Source organism: Sinocyclocheilus anshuiensis, unplaced genomic scaffold (genome assembly GCF_001515605.1).
Source record: "Sinocyclocheilus anshuiensis isolate Anshui unplaced genomic scaffold, SAMN03320099.WGS_v1.1 scaffold1493, whole genome shotgun sequence".
In the NCBI taxonomy this organism is placed as follows: Eukaryota; Metazoa; Chordata; class Actinopteri; order Cypriniformes; family Cyprinidae; genus Sinocyclocheilus; species Sinocyclocheilus anshuiensis.
Genome location: NW_015547727.1, coordinates 465,839 through 479,903, shown reverse-complemented (window position 1 = coordinate 479,903; position 14,065 = coordinate 465,839). Strand labels below are relative to the sequence as shown.

At 36.2% G+C, this 14,065-nt stretch overlaps 1 protein-coding gene across 4 annotated transcripts in view; it reads left to right on the top strand.

Annotated features, from left to right (window-relative positions):
- LOC107704305 (transcription factor Dp-2-like) overlaps positions 1-14,065 on the top strand; it is a 73,636-nt gene that overhangs the window by 35,233 nt on the left and 24,338 nt on the right. For all 4 annotated transcript variants that reach the window (XM_016507192.1, XM_016507194.1, XM_016507196.1 and 1 more), the window contains 2 exons: positions 6,167-6,255; positions 12,686-12,816. In XM_016507192.1, coding sequence (XP_016362678.1) covers positions 6,167-6,255; positions 12,686-12,816 — 220 coding nt within the window. The remainder of the gene's footprint in view (positions 1-6,166; positions 6,256-12,685; positions 12,817-14,065) is intronic.

The window sequence follows — 14,065 nt, the reverse complement described above, 5'->3', positions numbered from 1 at the left end:
TGTGTGTGTGTGTGTGTGTGTGTGTGTGTGTAAGATACACTCTCTCAATCCATATATTTGCACATACTGTATAAAGACATTGGTGGAATATGGGACCACTGATGTAAACATCTTGTATTTCATATATACAATAAGCTGAATAATTGCAACATAAAGGTTAAAAAGTGGAGATATGTTTAGAAAGCATGAAGCTCACGGTGTCATAACGCCAGTCTGCCAGTCAAATCCGAAGCCAGACGCAACCCACACTGTAAAAAATAATTTGAGTCAACTAAAAATACTTTGTTACCCCGCTGCCTAAACATTTTTTGTTATCTTGACAATATATTTCTTGTTGAAACAACATCCCATTAGAGTGGAATTAGTCCAGGTAATACATTTGTTCAAGTTGACTTGACTATTATTTCCTAGTCCAGTCAACCTAAATCATGTTGTGTCAACTGGGAAATTGTTTTTTTTTAACTCGGATCAATAAACGTAAGCAAATGTTACCCCACTGCCTTAAATTTTGAAAGAAAGATGACAAAACACTTTTCTTATTTCATTTATTCAATGATAGAGACAACACTTTCATTCACATTTAAACTGAATAAGCAATTTGCTGTCAACACATCAACTGACAATTGAACAAAATAAACATAAATAGTTGCATTTCAATTCGTCACATCAAAACCACAGGGATTATTTTAAATTTCATACCTCAATATGTCAAGTCAGAAGGTTAAAGGGTTAGTTCACCCAAAACGCTTTTTATTTCACGTCATTTGAACCGAAGCACTGCAACACCCGCTGACTGCAATAATAGAGCTCGAAAGATCAAAGACAATTTTTAATATAACTCCGACTGGATTCGTCTGAAAGAAGAAAGTCATATACACCTAGGATGACTTGAGGGTGAGTAATTTATGGGCTAATTTAAATGTTTGGGTGAACTACCCCTTTAATCTCTGTCGCGCTTCCGCGTTCGTCACTAATCACCGGTGCGCATGACACGTACGTCCTGCGTCATCCGCCAGACCGGCTTCCGCCTACGACAGTTAGAAGTGAAAGAAAAGTGTTTATTACGTTTGAAATATGGATATTTTTCTTACAAAAACGCATCGATTTGCTACAGGAGGTCTTTATTCACCCCCCGGAGCTGTGTGAGGCACATTTCATGGATGGATGGATGCACTTTATTTGACTACTTTTGGACTTTTGAAAAATAAACACCTGCCTACTGCCATTGAACAGCTTGGAAAAGCCAGGACAATTTTTAATTTAACTCAGATTGGATTCGTCTGAAAGAAGAAAGTCATATACACTATAGGATGCCTTGAGGGTGAGTAAAACATGGGCTAATTTTAAGTTTTGGGTGAACTAACCCTTTAAGCAAAGTTGCTAATGGCCAATATGCCAGCACTGCTATGAGCCTGAACATTTTCAGGATTCACAACAGCATTCAGCAAAATAATCAAAAATGGCGATGTCCATAAACAGGGGTTCTGCTGGTTTTATGAAGATAAATTCAAGACTTTATAAAGACCTTTTAAATACCAATTATTGAAAATTCAAGGAATAAACCGAAGGGAAAATAATACATCAAATTATGTTCTCCAAATTTTGAAGCTGTTTTCCAATGCAAGTATTCTTAAAGGGTTCAGCCAAAAAAATAAATAAATAAATAAAATTGTCATTTACTAAACCTCAAGTTGTTCTAAACCTGAATGAATTTCTTTCTGTGACAAGTCCCAGATAGTCTAACACAGTACACAACCCCACAACGTGTTACAACCCCAGATCACAAAGATTTCTTCTTCTATTACCTGGACCACATCACTGCAGATTGATGGTGCTCAGTTTGGTCACAACTGTAATTCCAACAGTCATGTCCTTGATGAATTTCTGCTCCGAGCCTGTGTGCTTTAATAAAAACAAAGGGAAGCGTTAAAATGTGCCTTACAATCGTAAAGCTTACAGACTCCAATAAATGTGCATTTATAAAGTAAATAAATTTACTTACAACTTTGTCCAAGCTCTACAATGTGAATGTCATTTCCATTATGTCTGCATAGCATTTTGATGGATACAACTGCAAAAGGACTTGCTGCGCAGTCCATCCACAAGATTATTGAATTCTGCGCTGATCTTCAGTCATTCCAAAATATCATAAACATGAAAAATACTAAATAAATATTTGCAGAGAAAGTCAAATGTATTGACAAGTTTGTTTTAATTACCAAAGCCCAACTTTACAATCCAGACGAGGCTTTTAAATTACACAACACAGAATTATAACAAAATAAAAGGAAATTTAACACATTTGTGTCTATCCTTATTGTATGACTATTTATACAAGATATAGCTACGCTGTTATTACTGTTATTCAAAAACCTATAGTTTTGAACGTATGCAATATGCTTATGACCGTATATTCACGCAGCATTGTAATGGGTTCTGGTGAGGCACTTGAATGACTACTTCAGAAAACTGAAATAAGAGTTTGTAACGCTACCTTCAGAACTTCATCTGAACCAAGCTTATGTCAGCAATATCAAATGCAACGTTAAGTTACGTGCTCCAAAAGAACTCTGAGGGAGATGCTCATTCTTTTCCCTTATAACATGCAGAAAAGAGACCGTTCGAGTAGTAATTTTCATCTATGTATATTCTGACGGGTGTCTTTACGGATTATAAGACGCTGTCAGGTTTAAAGAAGTTCTTTTTTTTTTTTTAATTCCTGCCGTTCTAAATCCATACAGTGATCCATTGCGCACGGTCTTGCGCTCTGTTTGAACGGTCTCTAACGCAGCACTGGGCTCAAATAATACATACCAAACTGTATTTTTATCGTTCTCCATATAAGTTCAACTCAGTACCGCATGGGCGAATATTTGTTTTAATATTTATATGGAAAAATACTGTGGAACCGCCTGTATTTTGAGGCTTCAGAGTGCCGCGAAACGAACACTTGCATACATATAACAAGAAAATACGACTCTTTAAACCATACTTACTATTCTTAGACAGCGTACGTAATTTTACACGTTAAGCCAATAAATACAAATATTTTACTTACCAAAGTTGTATTTTGAGAAAATTTCCAAACTTTGTGGAGAAGCTCACCAAGATGGCTGACGACCGTCTTCTGTCTGCAACGGCCTTCACGAGATCTCGCGATAAGTGATGTTGAGAACGTGACATTGTTATTGAATTGATTCAACACCTTTTTTTTTAAGTTGAGAGGACAAATACTCTAGTTCAGTCAACTTACAAACTAGTTGAGACAGTGAAAACGTAAAATTTTAAGTTGAATGAACAAATTCAATAACTGCAAGTTGTCAACATGAAAAAATTAATTGAAACAACTAAACTGCTAAATAATTTTTTACAGTGCATAGCAACGCGTTATGACAACGACGTCTCAGACATCTGACAGCAGATAAAGTAAACCATGAATGAGTGATTGTTACAAAAGTGTGCATCAAATACACTTAACACAGAAGTTCAAACGTCATGTTTTCCTTTTAATAGCAGTTGGCAAATCTACTGGAAGGCGTATACTGCAACCTACTGCACGTCACTGGCATGACAGCTGACATAAAATAAGGATCGGGCTTAGGAGAGCCGATACCGATCAGTTAAAAAAATACTTGATTGGTCCCGATCCCGAACCTTGAGACCAGCTCGGGACATCCCTAGTTTATTGTAAATGATTTATCTGTGCACATCATTTGCCGTTATAATCATTAATCAAAAATAGTAAGGTGCAAGTCCCCTCTCAACGATGATGTGTGCACCAACACGAGGGCAGGACAATTAGGCTTTCTAAAAGCCAGCTGAGTTTCAGTCATTAACTTCCAGCGGTCTGACACGCACATGAGACAATCAAAATTAGGAAACAACAATGACCCAGTCAGTTCCTGATAAACAAAACCAAGTTCTGTCCCGTGAAAAGTCGATCATAATTTCTGTTTCATGACAACTTTATATATAATTTTTTTGTTTATATTTGCACGTGGCATGAATGTGCTTGTGTAGCACCAGGTTTGACTGCATTGATGCCAAACAGCTTTGAATCTTGTATGTCTATAATGAAAGTAAAGTACATTGATGAATGATCAGTAAAGTAGATAGAAAGATGTTTCTGGATGTCATGCAGTTAAGTATTTAATAGCTTATAGCATAATAATGTGTGTTATGCCGTGCTATGATTGGTCACTTTCAGTAGCAATCATGACCATGTTTCATTTATTTCAATGAGTCATGACCACATCTGCTGATGAACTTTATGAAAAGTAAGAACTTCTTTGAATTGGTATTTGGTCTATAATGTCAATAGAACTTTGTAAACACAGTACGACATCTCGACTGTAGATGAAGACAGACAAAGGCACACTGTGAGTGTCACAGACTGCTGGATGATCTGAGCATGTTCAGGACGGAGTTGTTTGGGGTGTGTGAGTGGGACGCAGGCATGTGTGGAGTGGGAGTTGTTGGCATGCGTCGTCTCATTCAGACAGTACTGGGTGTGTTCACTATTGCGTTTTTGTGCGTGATTGCGAGGCCCATTTGCATGGTTTTGCATCTGATATGCCACAACCTTTTACATGATTTGCATTTCCATTCAGAAAACACCACAGAATTCAAAGAAAGCGTTTCAAGTGTCTCGGCCTCGATCACCATACTGTAACCTTCCCTCACACAGATCCCACACATACACACCAGTCACTTCAGATGCACCTAAACATGTCGTTGCAAGAGATAAAATGAAGTGACATCTGTAAATACATTATACTAGAGCTTCACTTTTTAGAAACATTTTGCAGTGACATTTAATGTTGCAGTGAATTTAGTGGATGCGCTCACACAGGAGTCCTAGAGGAACCACACGTGTAGTGGGATAAAACCTGATTTATCATATTTGATATGCATTTTTAAATTCTACATTATCAACATGATGAAAACTTTGCTGAAAAACCTGTTGAACACAATCCACTGCATGCTTTCTGTCGTCTGATTGATAGCTCGTATTTTTTTTCTTTTAGTATCATTATAAAAATGTCTTCCTTCAGCTTGTGGTTCACGTGTCTTTTTGTTGTCTAATCTTTACAGATTTTTATAAAGTAAACGTAAAAATAACGTTAATATTTCTTAAACGCTTTTGAGGAACGTTTTTGTTTGTTTCTCAATCATTATTGTATTGCATTGCATTATATGTTTTGCTCCCCACATTAAAAACTACAGAGCTTTGATCATAAAGCTAAGTATTTATCATCTTACTAAGACCTGTTATTGGAGTGATGACTTATATTTATATGCATTTGATGCAAGTAATCTTTTCTAAAGAGCTCATTGACCTTCATATCAGAATTTCATCTTACTTTTTAGTCATATAAATATCAGTATCTGCACAAAATTGCAGATAATCATGTATCAAATATTATAATATACAAAAACGCATTTAAAACGTAGGTTCAGTAAATTGTTTCATTAAAAAAAAAAAAGATAATAAATCAAAAACTATTATTACATATTGTCAGGCTTTCTAGGGTTAACTATGAGCCTGATCCACTGAAGTTTGACAAACTGTATTGTGAAATGTTTTGTTTGAAAAGTGTCCTTATGCTATTTGAAAATTAAATGCCACATAATTGATAGCTTTATTATCTAAATCAACATTATTCATAATTTTAAGTGACTTAAAAGTCCAGATATGTTTTAGGGCCACCCATTTATCTTTGAATCTGACTGAAAATCTGAATCTGGGAAATTGCAAGTCTGTTCAGTTTTAAAAGCATTTTTTTTGTCAATTCAGACCAATTCAATTCGATTTGATACACTGATCAGTGTTTTGATTCAGCAGTTTTGTTTTACTTTTTACTGCAAAGCCCGTAATGGACTGATTGATGACAGGTTTTAAGTCGTGGAGCAAACAATGGTCTTTGTTTACATACATTGAAAAAGCAAAACATTACATACTACATCTGAATTGCATTTATGCTTTGCTAACAGGCTGTAAAACTTAATCTGCTGGAGAGAACTAATTTGTGAACAAGTCACCATTTCCATTCTGTCAATTCTGTAATCCATTCAAGCCTCTGCTGGACTGTGAAATGTGTTTTTCCTTTCAGAAACTCTCAGCTCTTATTTATGAGCATCAGCTTGACTGTGTTTGTGTTTGCAGGCAACATTTCCCTGGTAACGGCGTCCAGCTACAGCCCAGCCACCAAGATCACACTAGGAATGGTCAATTCCAATGTGGGAGCCCAGATGGTTAGTGTCACACAAACACACACAGTAGTGGTGCAACGGATCACAAAATTCACAGTTCGGATCATATACGGATTTTGAGTCACGGATCGGATCATTTTCAGATCAGCAAAAAAAAAACAAAAAAAAACCTTACTTTAAGTACTTCTATACCATAGCAAAAACTACTAGCTTAACTAATAAAGTTAGTAATAAAACAAGAACAATTACACAAATTACAAGCATAGATGAAAACAACAAATCACAGTTACAAAATCAGAATTTAGGTGCAGATTGCAGAAATGTAATAATGAAGTTTAACACAATAGTGCTTAAGTTAAATACAGATTAATCTTTGTTAGAGCTGTGGTGTTATTTGATTAGCAGACAGAAACCGGTATTTATTGGCTGCTGTCACTTTAAGACCAAATGCACGGCCCGGCCTAATACACTGACACACATCCGGTTTCTTTCTCACCCGTTTACGTTCACTTAAGAAATAACTGACTGCGTTTACTAGTAGTGGTTCAACGGATCACAAATCTCACGGTTCGGATCACATTTTGGTTTTTGACCCACGGATCGGATCATTTTTCGGATCAGCAAGAAAAGAAAAATATTTCAATTTAACTTGCTTTCCATTTATCACTTAAAGCGAAGTACTTCTTTGATACCACAGCAAATACTACTAGATTAACTAAGAAAGTTTAAACATGATTAAAGAGACAAGAGGACAGCCAGTAAAAATAAGAACAAATACACAAATTACAAGCATAGATAAATACAACAGAATATGTTACAAATTAAATAAGGTTGGTAGTATTCAAATACAGTAATGTAATAATTATGGAAAATAACATTGCATAGTGTTCACTGTATAAATTAAATATAGATTTTTATCACAGCTGTTTTGTTGTTTGATGATCATTAATGAAAGCAGCAGTATTTATAGGCCACTGTCCCTTTAAGACCTCATGCACGGATCCGATATAATGATACACATCATATCCGATTTCTTTCTCAGCTGTTTTCATTCACTTGAGACATAACTGACTGCGTTTACCTGAATGATTGTCAAGATGGGTATTTTGTCATAATTGTATGTGTCTGTTCAGAGGATTCAGAAGAGGATTCAGTTCGGTGTTCGCGCGCCGTCTGAAACACGTGTGTACGCGTAGAGAACAGAACAGCGCGCGAGTAACTAATCGAGTTCCCTTTCGCCTTTTCTCTCTGGAATTGTTTAAAATTCACTTGCTTGTGTAAATACGGACAAATGATAAACTTATACTCTATTATGGTTCAATTTTGCAATTAATCCGCGGATCACATACGTGCCGAACCGTGGGGCTTGGTCCGTACGGATCACGGATCAACTACAATCCGTTTAACCGCTATTTACTAGAATACTTGCCAAAACGGGTATTTTAAATATAACTTTGTGTGAATGTAAAAAAAGGAATCACGCTGTGTCTGAATCGCGCCTCCCTCTCTCTGCGTGTGCGCGCGGCAGCGGCTGAGCACACAGAAAAAAGCGCGCGAGGTAAAACTGCTTGAATGTGTAAACTGGCAAGACAAAACGTGCAAATGATAAACTTTCACTCTATGATGGTTGAACTTAACAGTTAATCCGTGAATCGCATGCGTGCCGAACCGTGGGGCCTGGTCTGTACTGATCATCTACGATCCGTTGCACCCCTAACACACAGCAAACATGCCCTTCATAATGCCTCAAACACACAGATTAAAACCCAGGCTGCTGGCTCCTGACTGACTTAAATGGTCACAAAAGTGACAACAAATTTAAAAACGCAACAATTTGATGCATTCACCATTGGCAACAGTCTGGAAAACTTTTCATCACATTTTATTTCATGAGCATTTATAGTTGTTCTGTAAAGCTTTAAAATTATTCAGATGAACCATGTTTGAGAATCTAGAATGCAGTAAATCTGATAAACACAATGAGGAATATTGTTTTGAAATGCTACGATCTAAGGAAGCTCACAAAAGCATAAATGTATCAAATTCTTCAGTAAGCCTTTTTAAGTTCGTTTTATCAGTGAACTGATTCACAGAAATATGCAGCTTGAAAGAAATGATTGACCAAAAATAAATCAAACATCTCTATTCTGACATCATTTTTGCTATTTAGTTTTGAACCGTATGAAAATATTGTTGTCACAATGCTGTACTCACAAACCAAGAGCAGATTGTGAAACTCACTTACTGCCTTAGTTTTTGGGACGCTTAATGGCCACAAAACCAAAACACATAAATATACATGACATAATTTGTGAACATTGTGATGGTTTTTATGATATAATTTCAACACAAAATGACAACAACATCATGCACAAAAAAATAAATAAACACTTTACAACAAGGTTTTTTTTAACTTGTTTTTAATACTAGTTAACTTGAACTTACAATGAAAAATACTTACTTAATAAAGCATTTATTAATCTCAGTTTTAGACATTAATATCTTCAGGTTTAGATATTAAGATATTATTTGCTAGCACATTATTAAAATCAAAAGTTACAATTATTTAGAGGACATGAGCTAAAATGAGTAGGGCCTTTTAGTATATTTACTAAAAAAAAGTATATAAAAAAAATTATATATATATTAACTGACTTTAACAGATTAAAAATGACGGTCACGCTTTAGTTTGGGGACCAGTTCTCACTATTAACTAACTATTAACGATGACTTTTGTCTCAATAAACTAATTTGCTTCTTATTAATAGTTAATAAGATTGCTGTTAAGTTTAGGTATGGGGTTGGATTAAGAGATCTAAAATAAGGTATTAATATGTGCTTTATAATAAACAGCCAGTATGCTAGTAATATGCATGCTAGTTAATAGTGATAATTGGTCCCCCAAATTGTGTTACAATAAATACTGTAGAAAATGCTCATTGTAAGTTAATGTTTTAAATGCATCAACTTAATGCTTTTGTGCTGCAGTTCATGCTGTATCCAGTAGTGGGCAGTGAAATCCTTACAGTGCTAGACTGACTTTACTGCATGTGCTTGTCTGCTGTACATAGACAATAGATAACGGGAGGGGGATGGAGAGAGCAGGGTGTTTATGGGTCAGTATGGCTGAACTGAGCTGAACAAAAGAGAGGAATGTAGAAAAGATGGAAACACACAACAGGGTTTAAAGGGAGCAGAAAGAAAGATTGCTGTAAGGGGAGGAAGTTTGAGGAGACCTTGATGAACTGAAGTTTAACAACAGAATGCCTGCCAGGAAGTATCTTTTTATAGATGCATAAATGTAAAGGTGAAATGTGTATTTATTTTATTTTTTTCAGTGTTATATGGTTTCATCCCGTACCAAACATACATACAAGTAATGCAGAGTTCACACTGCACGATTTTCAAAGACGTCTCATCACTGTTGGTTTCACACTGAACGACTATCTGGGGTAGCATTCAGTTGTTGCTGTGTTCACACTGCACGATGGAACGACGACAGGAGGTTACACACTGCATGACTTTATAATAGGAAGAATCGCCGACAGCGCTGTCTGGTGCAGGGTTGCCAGGTTTTCGCTACAAAACCCACCCAATTACTACTCAAAATTAGCCTGAAAATAGGCCAATGGCTTTCGAGGGGGTCCCCCAGTAAAAATCACGTTCGGGGGTAAAATAAATTTTTTTTTGGTGGGGTTCTCCTGGTACAATTCACATTCCAGGGCCTAAATATCACGTTATTGGGGTTGCTTCAATCTGCTGACATAAAAAAACAACCGGCGGCAATCGCGGATTTGGCAACACTGGTCCGCAAACTACGTTTCATATAACTCCTCCCCGAACTTCCCACTGCCCTGTATCTTGGTCACTCATTGGCTGTAGGTCATCGCCGATGTGTTTTTCAGTCAGAACTGAACTGAATTTCACACAGCATGATTGTGAATCGCCGACAGCTCCAGATATTTAGCATGCCAAATATTTCACGGGCGTCGGCGACGCATCGGCGATTCCCTCAGATCGCGTCTTTGATAATTCACACTGTGTGATTGTCACTCACGTTAACGAGCACCGATTTGCCTCCGATTTCGGGCATTTGTCGGCGAGTGAAAAATCGGGCTAAAATCGTGCAGTGTGAACTCGGCATAAGCCGTTTTTAGGTCGCCTTCCTAAAGAATGTACACCTGTTAATCTGTCATGCTTTGTCTGCATGCACTGACTCACGTGATGCTGAGTTTAGACCGTGACCTGTTTGTCTCAGAAATGGCAGTAGGAGTGTTTGGGAAACCTGTTTGGAAGCAGCCATTATTTCTGCAGTTTAATGCAGGAATGACACGCTTCACTAAACAACGAGTCCAGTGATGAATGGATGTTGATGGCAGAGCGGAAGGGCCGTGAAAGGAGGCGCTGTGTGCTGCACCTCTGCTAATGAACTTATTAACGAGTGGATGGCATGAGAGACCCTCGTTAAGACCCTCTCTCGCTCGTTACAGAGATGTGTGGCTCGTTGTTTAGATACACACTCACATACAGATTCCTTTCTGATTGATTAGATCTCACACACAATCACATCCTGTCCATTAATGTCCATTAACATCTCGTCTCGTGCGAGAGAACAGGCCACAGTAACAGGATGATGCTACGATTGCTTACTGCACAGTGTAAACTGTGTACTGCATACTGTAGTAGGTGAAACCATATGCAGTGATACACATTTCAAAGAGTAGTATGCTACATGATCCAGTGACAATTAGAAATGTTGCCTTGGCAACTAACTAAAATAAGTTTAAGTGCTAAAATGACTAAAACTAAAATAAAAGTGAATTAAATAAAATTGAATAATTAAATTAGATGAATTAAACTGAATTAAAAACTGACAAAATGACAAACAAGCATAAAATTACTAAAATGAAACTGAAAACTGAAAATATAAAAGTAAAAGCTATTTCAAAATAAAATAAATACTATAATAATAATAATATAAATACACTATATACAAAAATAAAACTAATACTAAAATAACACTGATATGTCAGTATTATGCTGCACAATTTATTTAATTTGTCAAAGTTAGCATATCAAATTTAAATGGAATTCATGCATAAATGTTTACATTTTTTATTTGAATAAAAATGATATTAACAATAACAATTCATTTAATTAATTTAAATAAATTTGATCTAATATATCTAATATAGTTAAGAATTGTGGCTGTACTTGTAATTGCTCATTCATTCATCCCAGTGGAGACAGACTGCCAGTTTGTACATAAATAGAAATATATATAGAAATATTTAATAAATAAATAAAATGACAAAAGCACTTAAGAAAATTTCAACAACCTAAACTAAAATTGAATTGAAAACTGATAAAAGCTATCTCAATTATATTTCATAAATTATACAATAATATGTTAATAATGCTAAAATATTGACGTGACCACATTATACTGCATGCTGAATTCAGTCTATGTCAAATCAGTGGGTTCTACTTAGCATGTTATAAAGGAAACCGTTTTATATTTAAATGCAGTTTGTGTAAATATTTTTTTTTATAATAAGTTGAATTAATAATAAATGTTACAAATGATGGCTGTACTGATGATTCATTATTCACTGCAAACAGACTATCAGTTTGACCACAGTGCATTGTGGGCTACAGTATTCAGTGCAATATGCTGTATATTGCACATTTTGACAAAAATAGCAGATAATCTGATGTATTGCATTCAACCACAAAATTTGCCTACTATGCACTGCATAACTGCCGAAATAACAGCAGTAGTGTGGGAACGTGCCATTCCCAATGTATCCAGAGTGACAGCAGGAGGATAAATCATCTGTGAGGCAGCGCTGATGGGTGAGGCTGTGGTTGGGCTGCAGGAGGCGTTTTTGCACTCCCCCCGGCTGCAGCACACACATTCAGGTTAGCAAAGAGGAAGTGAGCGAGGCTGCTGGATATAAATGCACTCAGGCAGGCCCTCGTACACCAGAACAGCTCATCTGTACATGTGCATGAGAACAGGACAGTGTGTTATTTTTGCAACACTAGAGTGGAGGTCGCCTGAAACACAGAGCTGGAGAATCCCATTCATCTCAATAGCAGGTGCTCACTGGAAGTGCACAGCCTGGATGCTGCCATCTTTGAATTATGGGAGAGAAACAGGTTTATTTCCCCATATTGGTGCAGTTACGGCATCTGCCAGCAGGGGGTGACTACTAAAACTAACCAGCCAAACCCAATAAAGCTCTCTACCGGTCTTCCCTGTTGAAAAAAAAACCCAGTATATGCTGGTTAGGTATGTTTTGAAGCAAGGCAGCTGGTTTGAGCTGGTCCTTAACCAACTTATGGACCAGCTCATGACCAGCTGCCATGCTTCAAAACATACCTAACCAGTTTCAACAGGGTTAACTTGTCATCAAACTAACTTCAGTTATAATTTGCATAACTTTTTTTTCTTTCTTTCTTTCTGCAGATTTTAAGCACACCACAGAGAGTGTCTCATCCTGGAAGTATCCTCATTGGCAGCCCGTTTACGCCGCACACAACACCGGTGGCCATGGTTACTCAAGCGCACCCTCCCGAGGGCGACGAGTGGACCCCGGGGTGAGTGAACACACACCCACTTCTCATGCAGTGATTTTAATGTCAACCTTTCAAAGCACCCACTAATGATGCCACTCTACTGTCCTCTTGTGATGAAATCAGTTTGATTTTTTTTTTTTTTTTTGGATTCCATTTTAATGATTAAAGTAAATTTTAGTAAAAAGCAAAACACGTGTCTAATTAATTGAAATCATTAAACTTGTACAATTTAACAACAATTTCTTAAAATTCCTATGAAAGATCCTAAAGATCCTATGAAATCCATTTTATTTATTTTTTTTCCAAATTGTTTATTTATTTTTTTTTCAACTATAATTGTTCTGTATTCCGTTTTTTCCCCCCATTTTAATTTTTCTGGACTAATTTTTAATGGTTAAATTAAATTGTATTAATCAAAAAGCATGTCTAATTAATTAAAATCGTGAAACTTAAACAATTTTACATCAATTTATTAAAAGTTTAACAAAAATTACATGTTTAGGACCCTATGAAATGTTTTATTTTTTCCAACCTAATGTTTTATTGTTACCAAATTCTGTTTTAGCATGTCTAATTATTTGAAAGCATAAAAACAAGTTTCATTTATTCTTACAATAGCCTTATGATTTTTTGCTCAGAAATTCTGTGTTGTGTATTTACATTTTTAAGGCATAAAATATTAATTTAATCTTATCTTTTAAGTAATGAAAATTAAACAAATTAAATTTTTTGGAAAATAAAGGTCATTTAATATTATTTATGATTATTCCTAAAAAATAAGGTTTTAATCATTTTAGTAGCAGTAGTAGCAGCCTATTACGTACATTCTACTGAACAATAGTAATATATTTTGTTACAGATGCAAGCTAAACCAAACTTTTATTTTGACGGGTTGCTGTGAATACATTTACATTTCTGTGTGTATATGATGTGAGGATATTTTTACTCAAATGAAACGGTCAAATGCTCATGAAGTGACTCTCAGAGTGGTTCTGGAGATGTTGTTCATGTATTTATGTCCTCATTAGTGAGACGGCAGACGCTAATATCACTGCAAGCGTCACGCGCTTCAGTACAAGTAGTAAACAAAACTGTGCGTCTGCGCCATTCATTAACACAGAGACACGCAGAATTCATATTTAAATAGTTGTTTTGCGGCTTAATATTTACAAATACTAGTGGGAGTGGGAGCATGCTCACTTGTGTGTGTGTGTGTGTGTGTGTGTGTGTGTGTGTGTGTGTGTGTGCACGCGCGAATCGGGGCGGAACT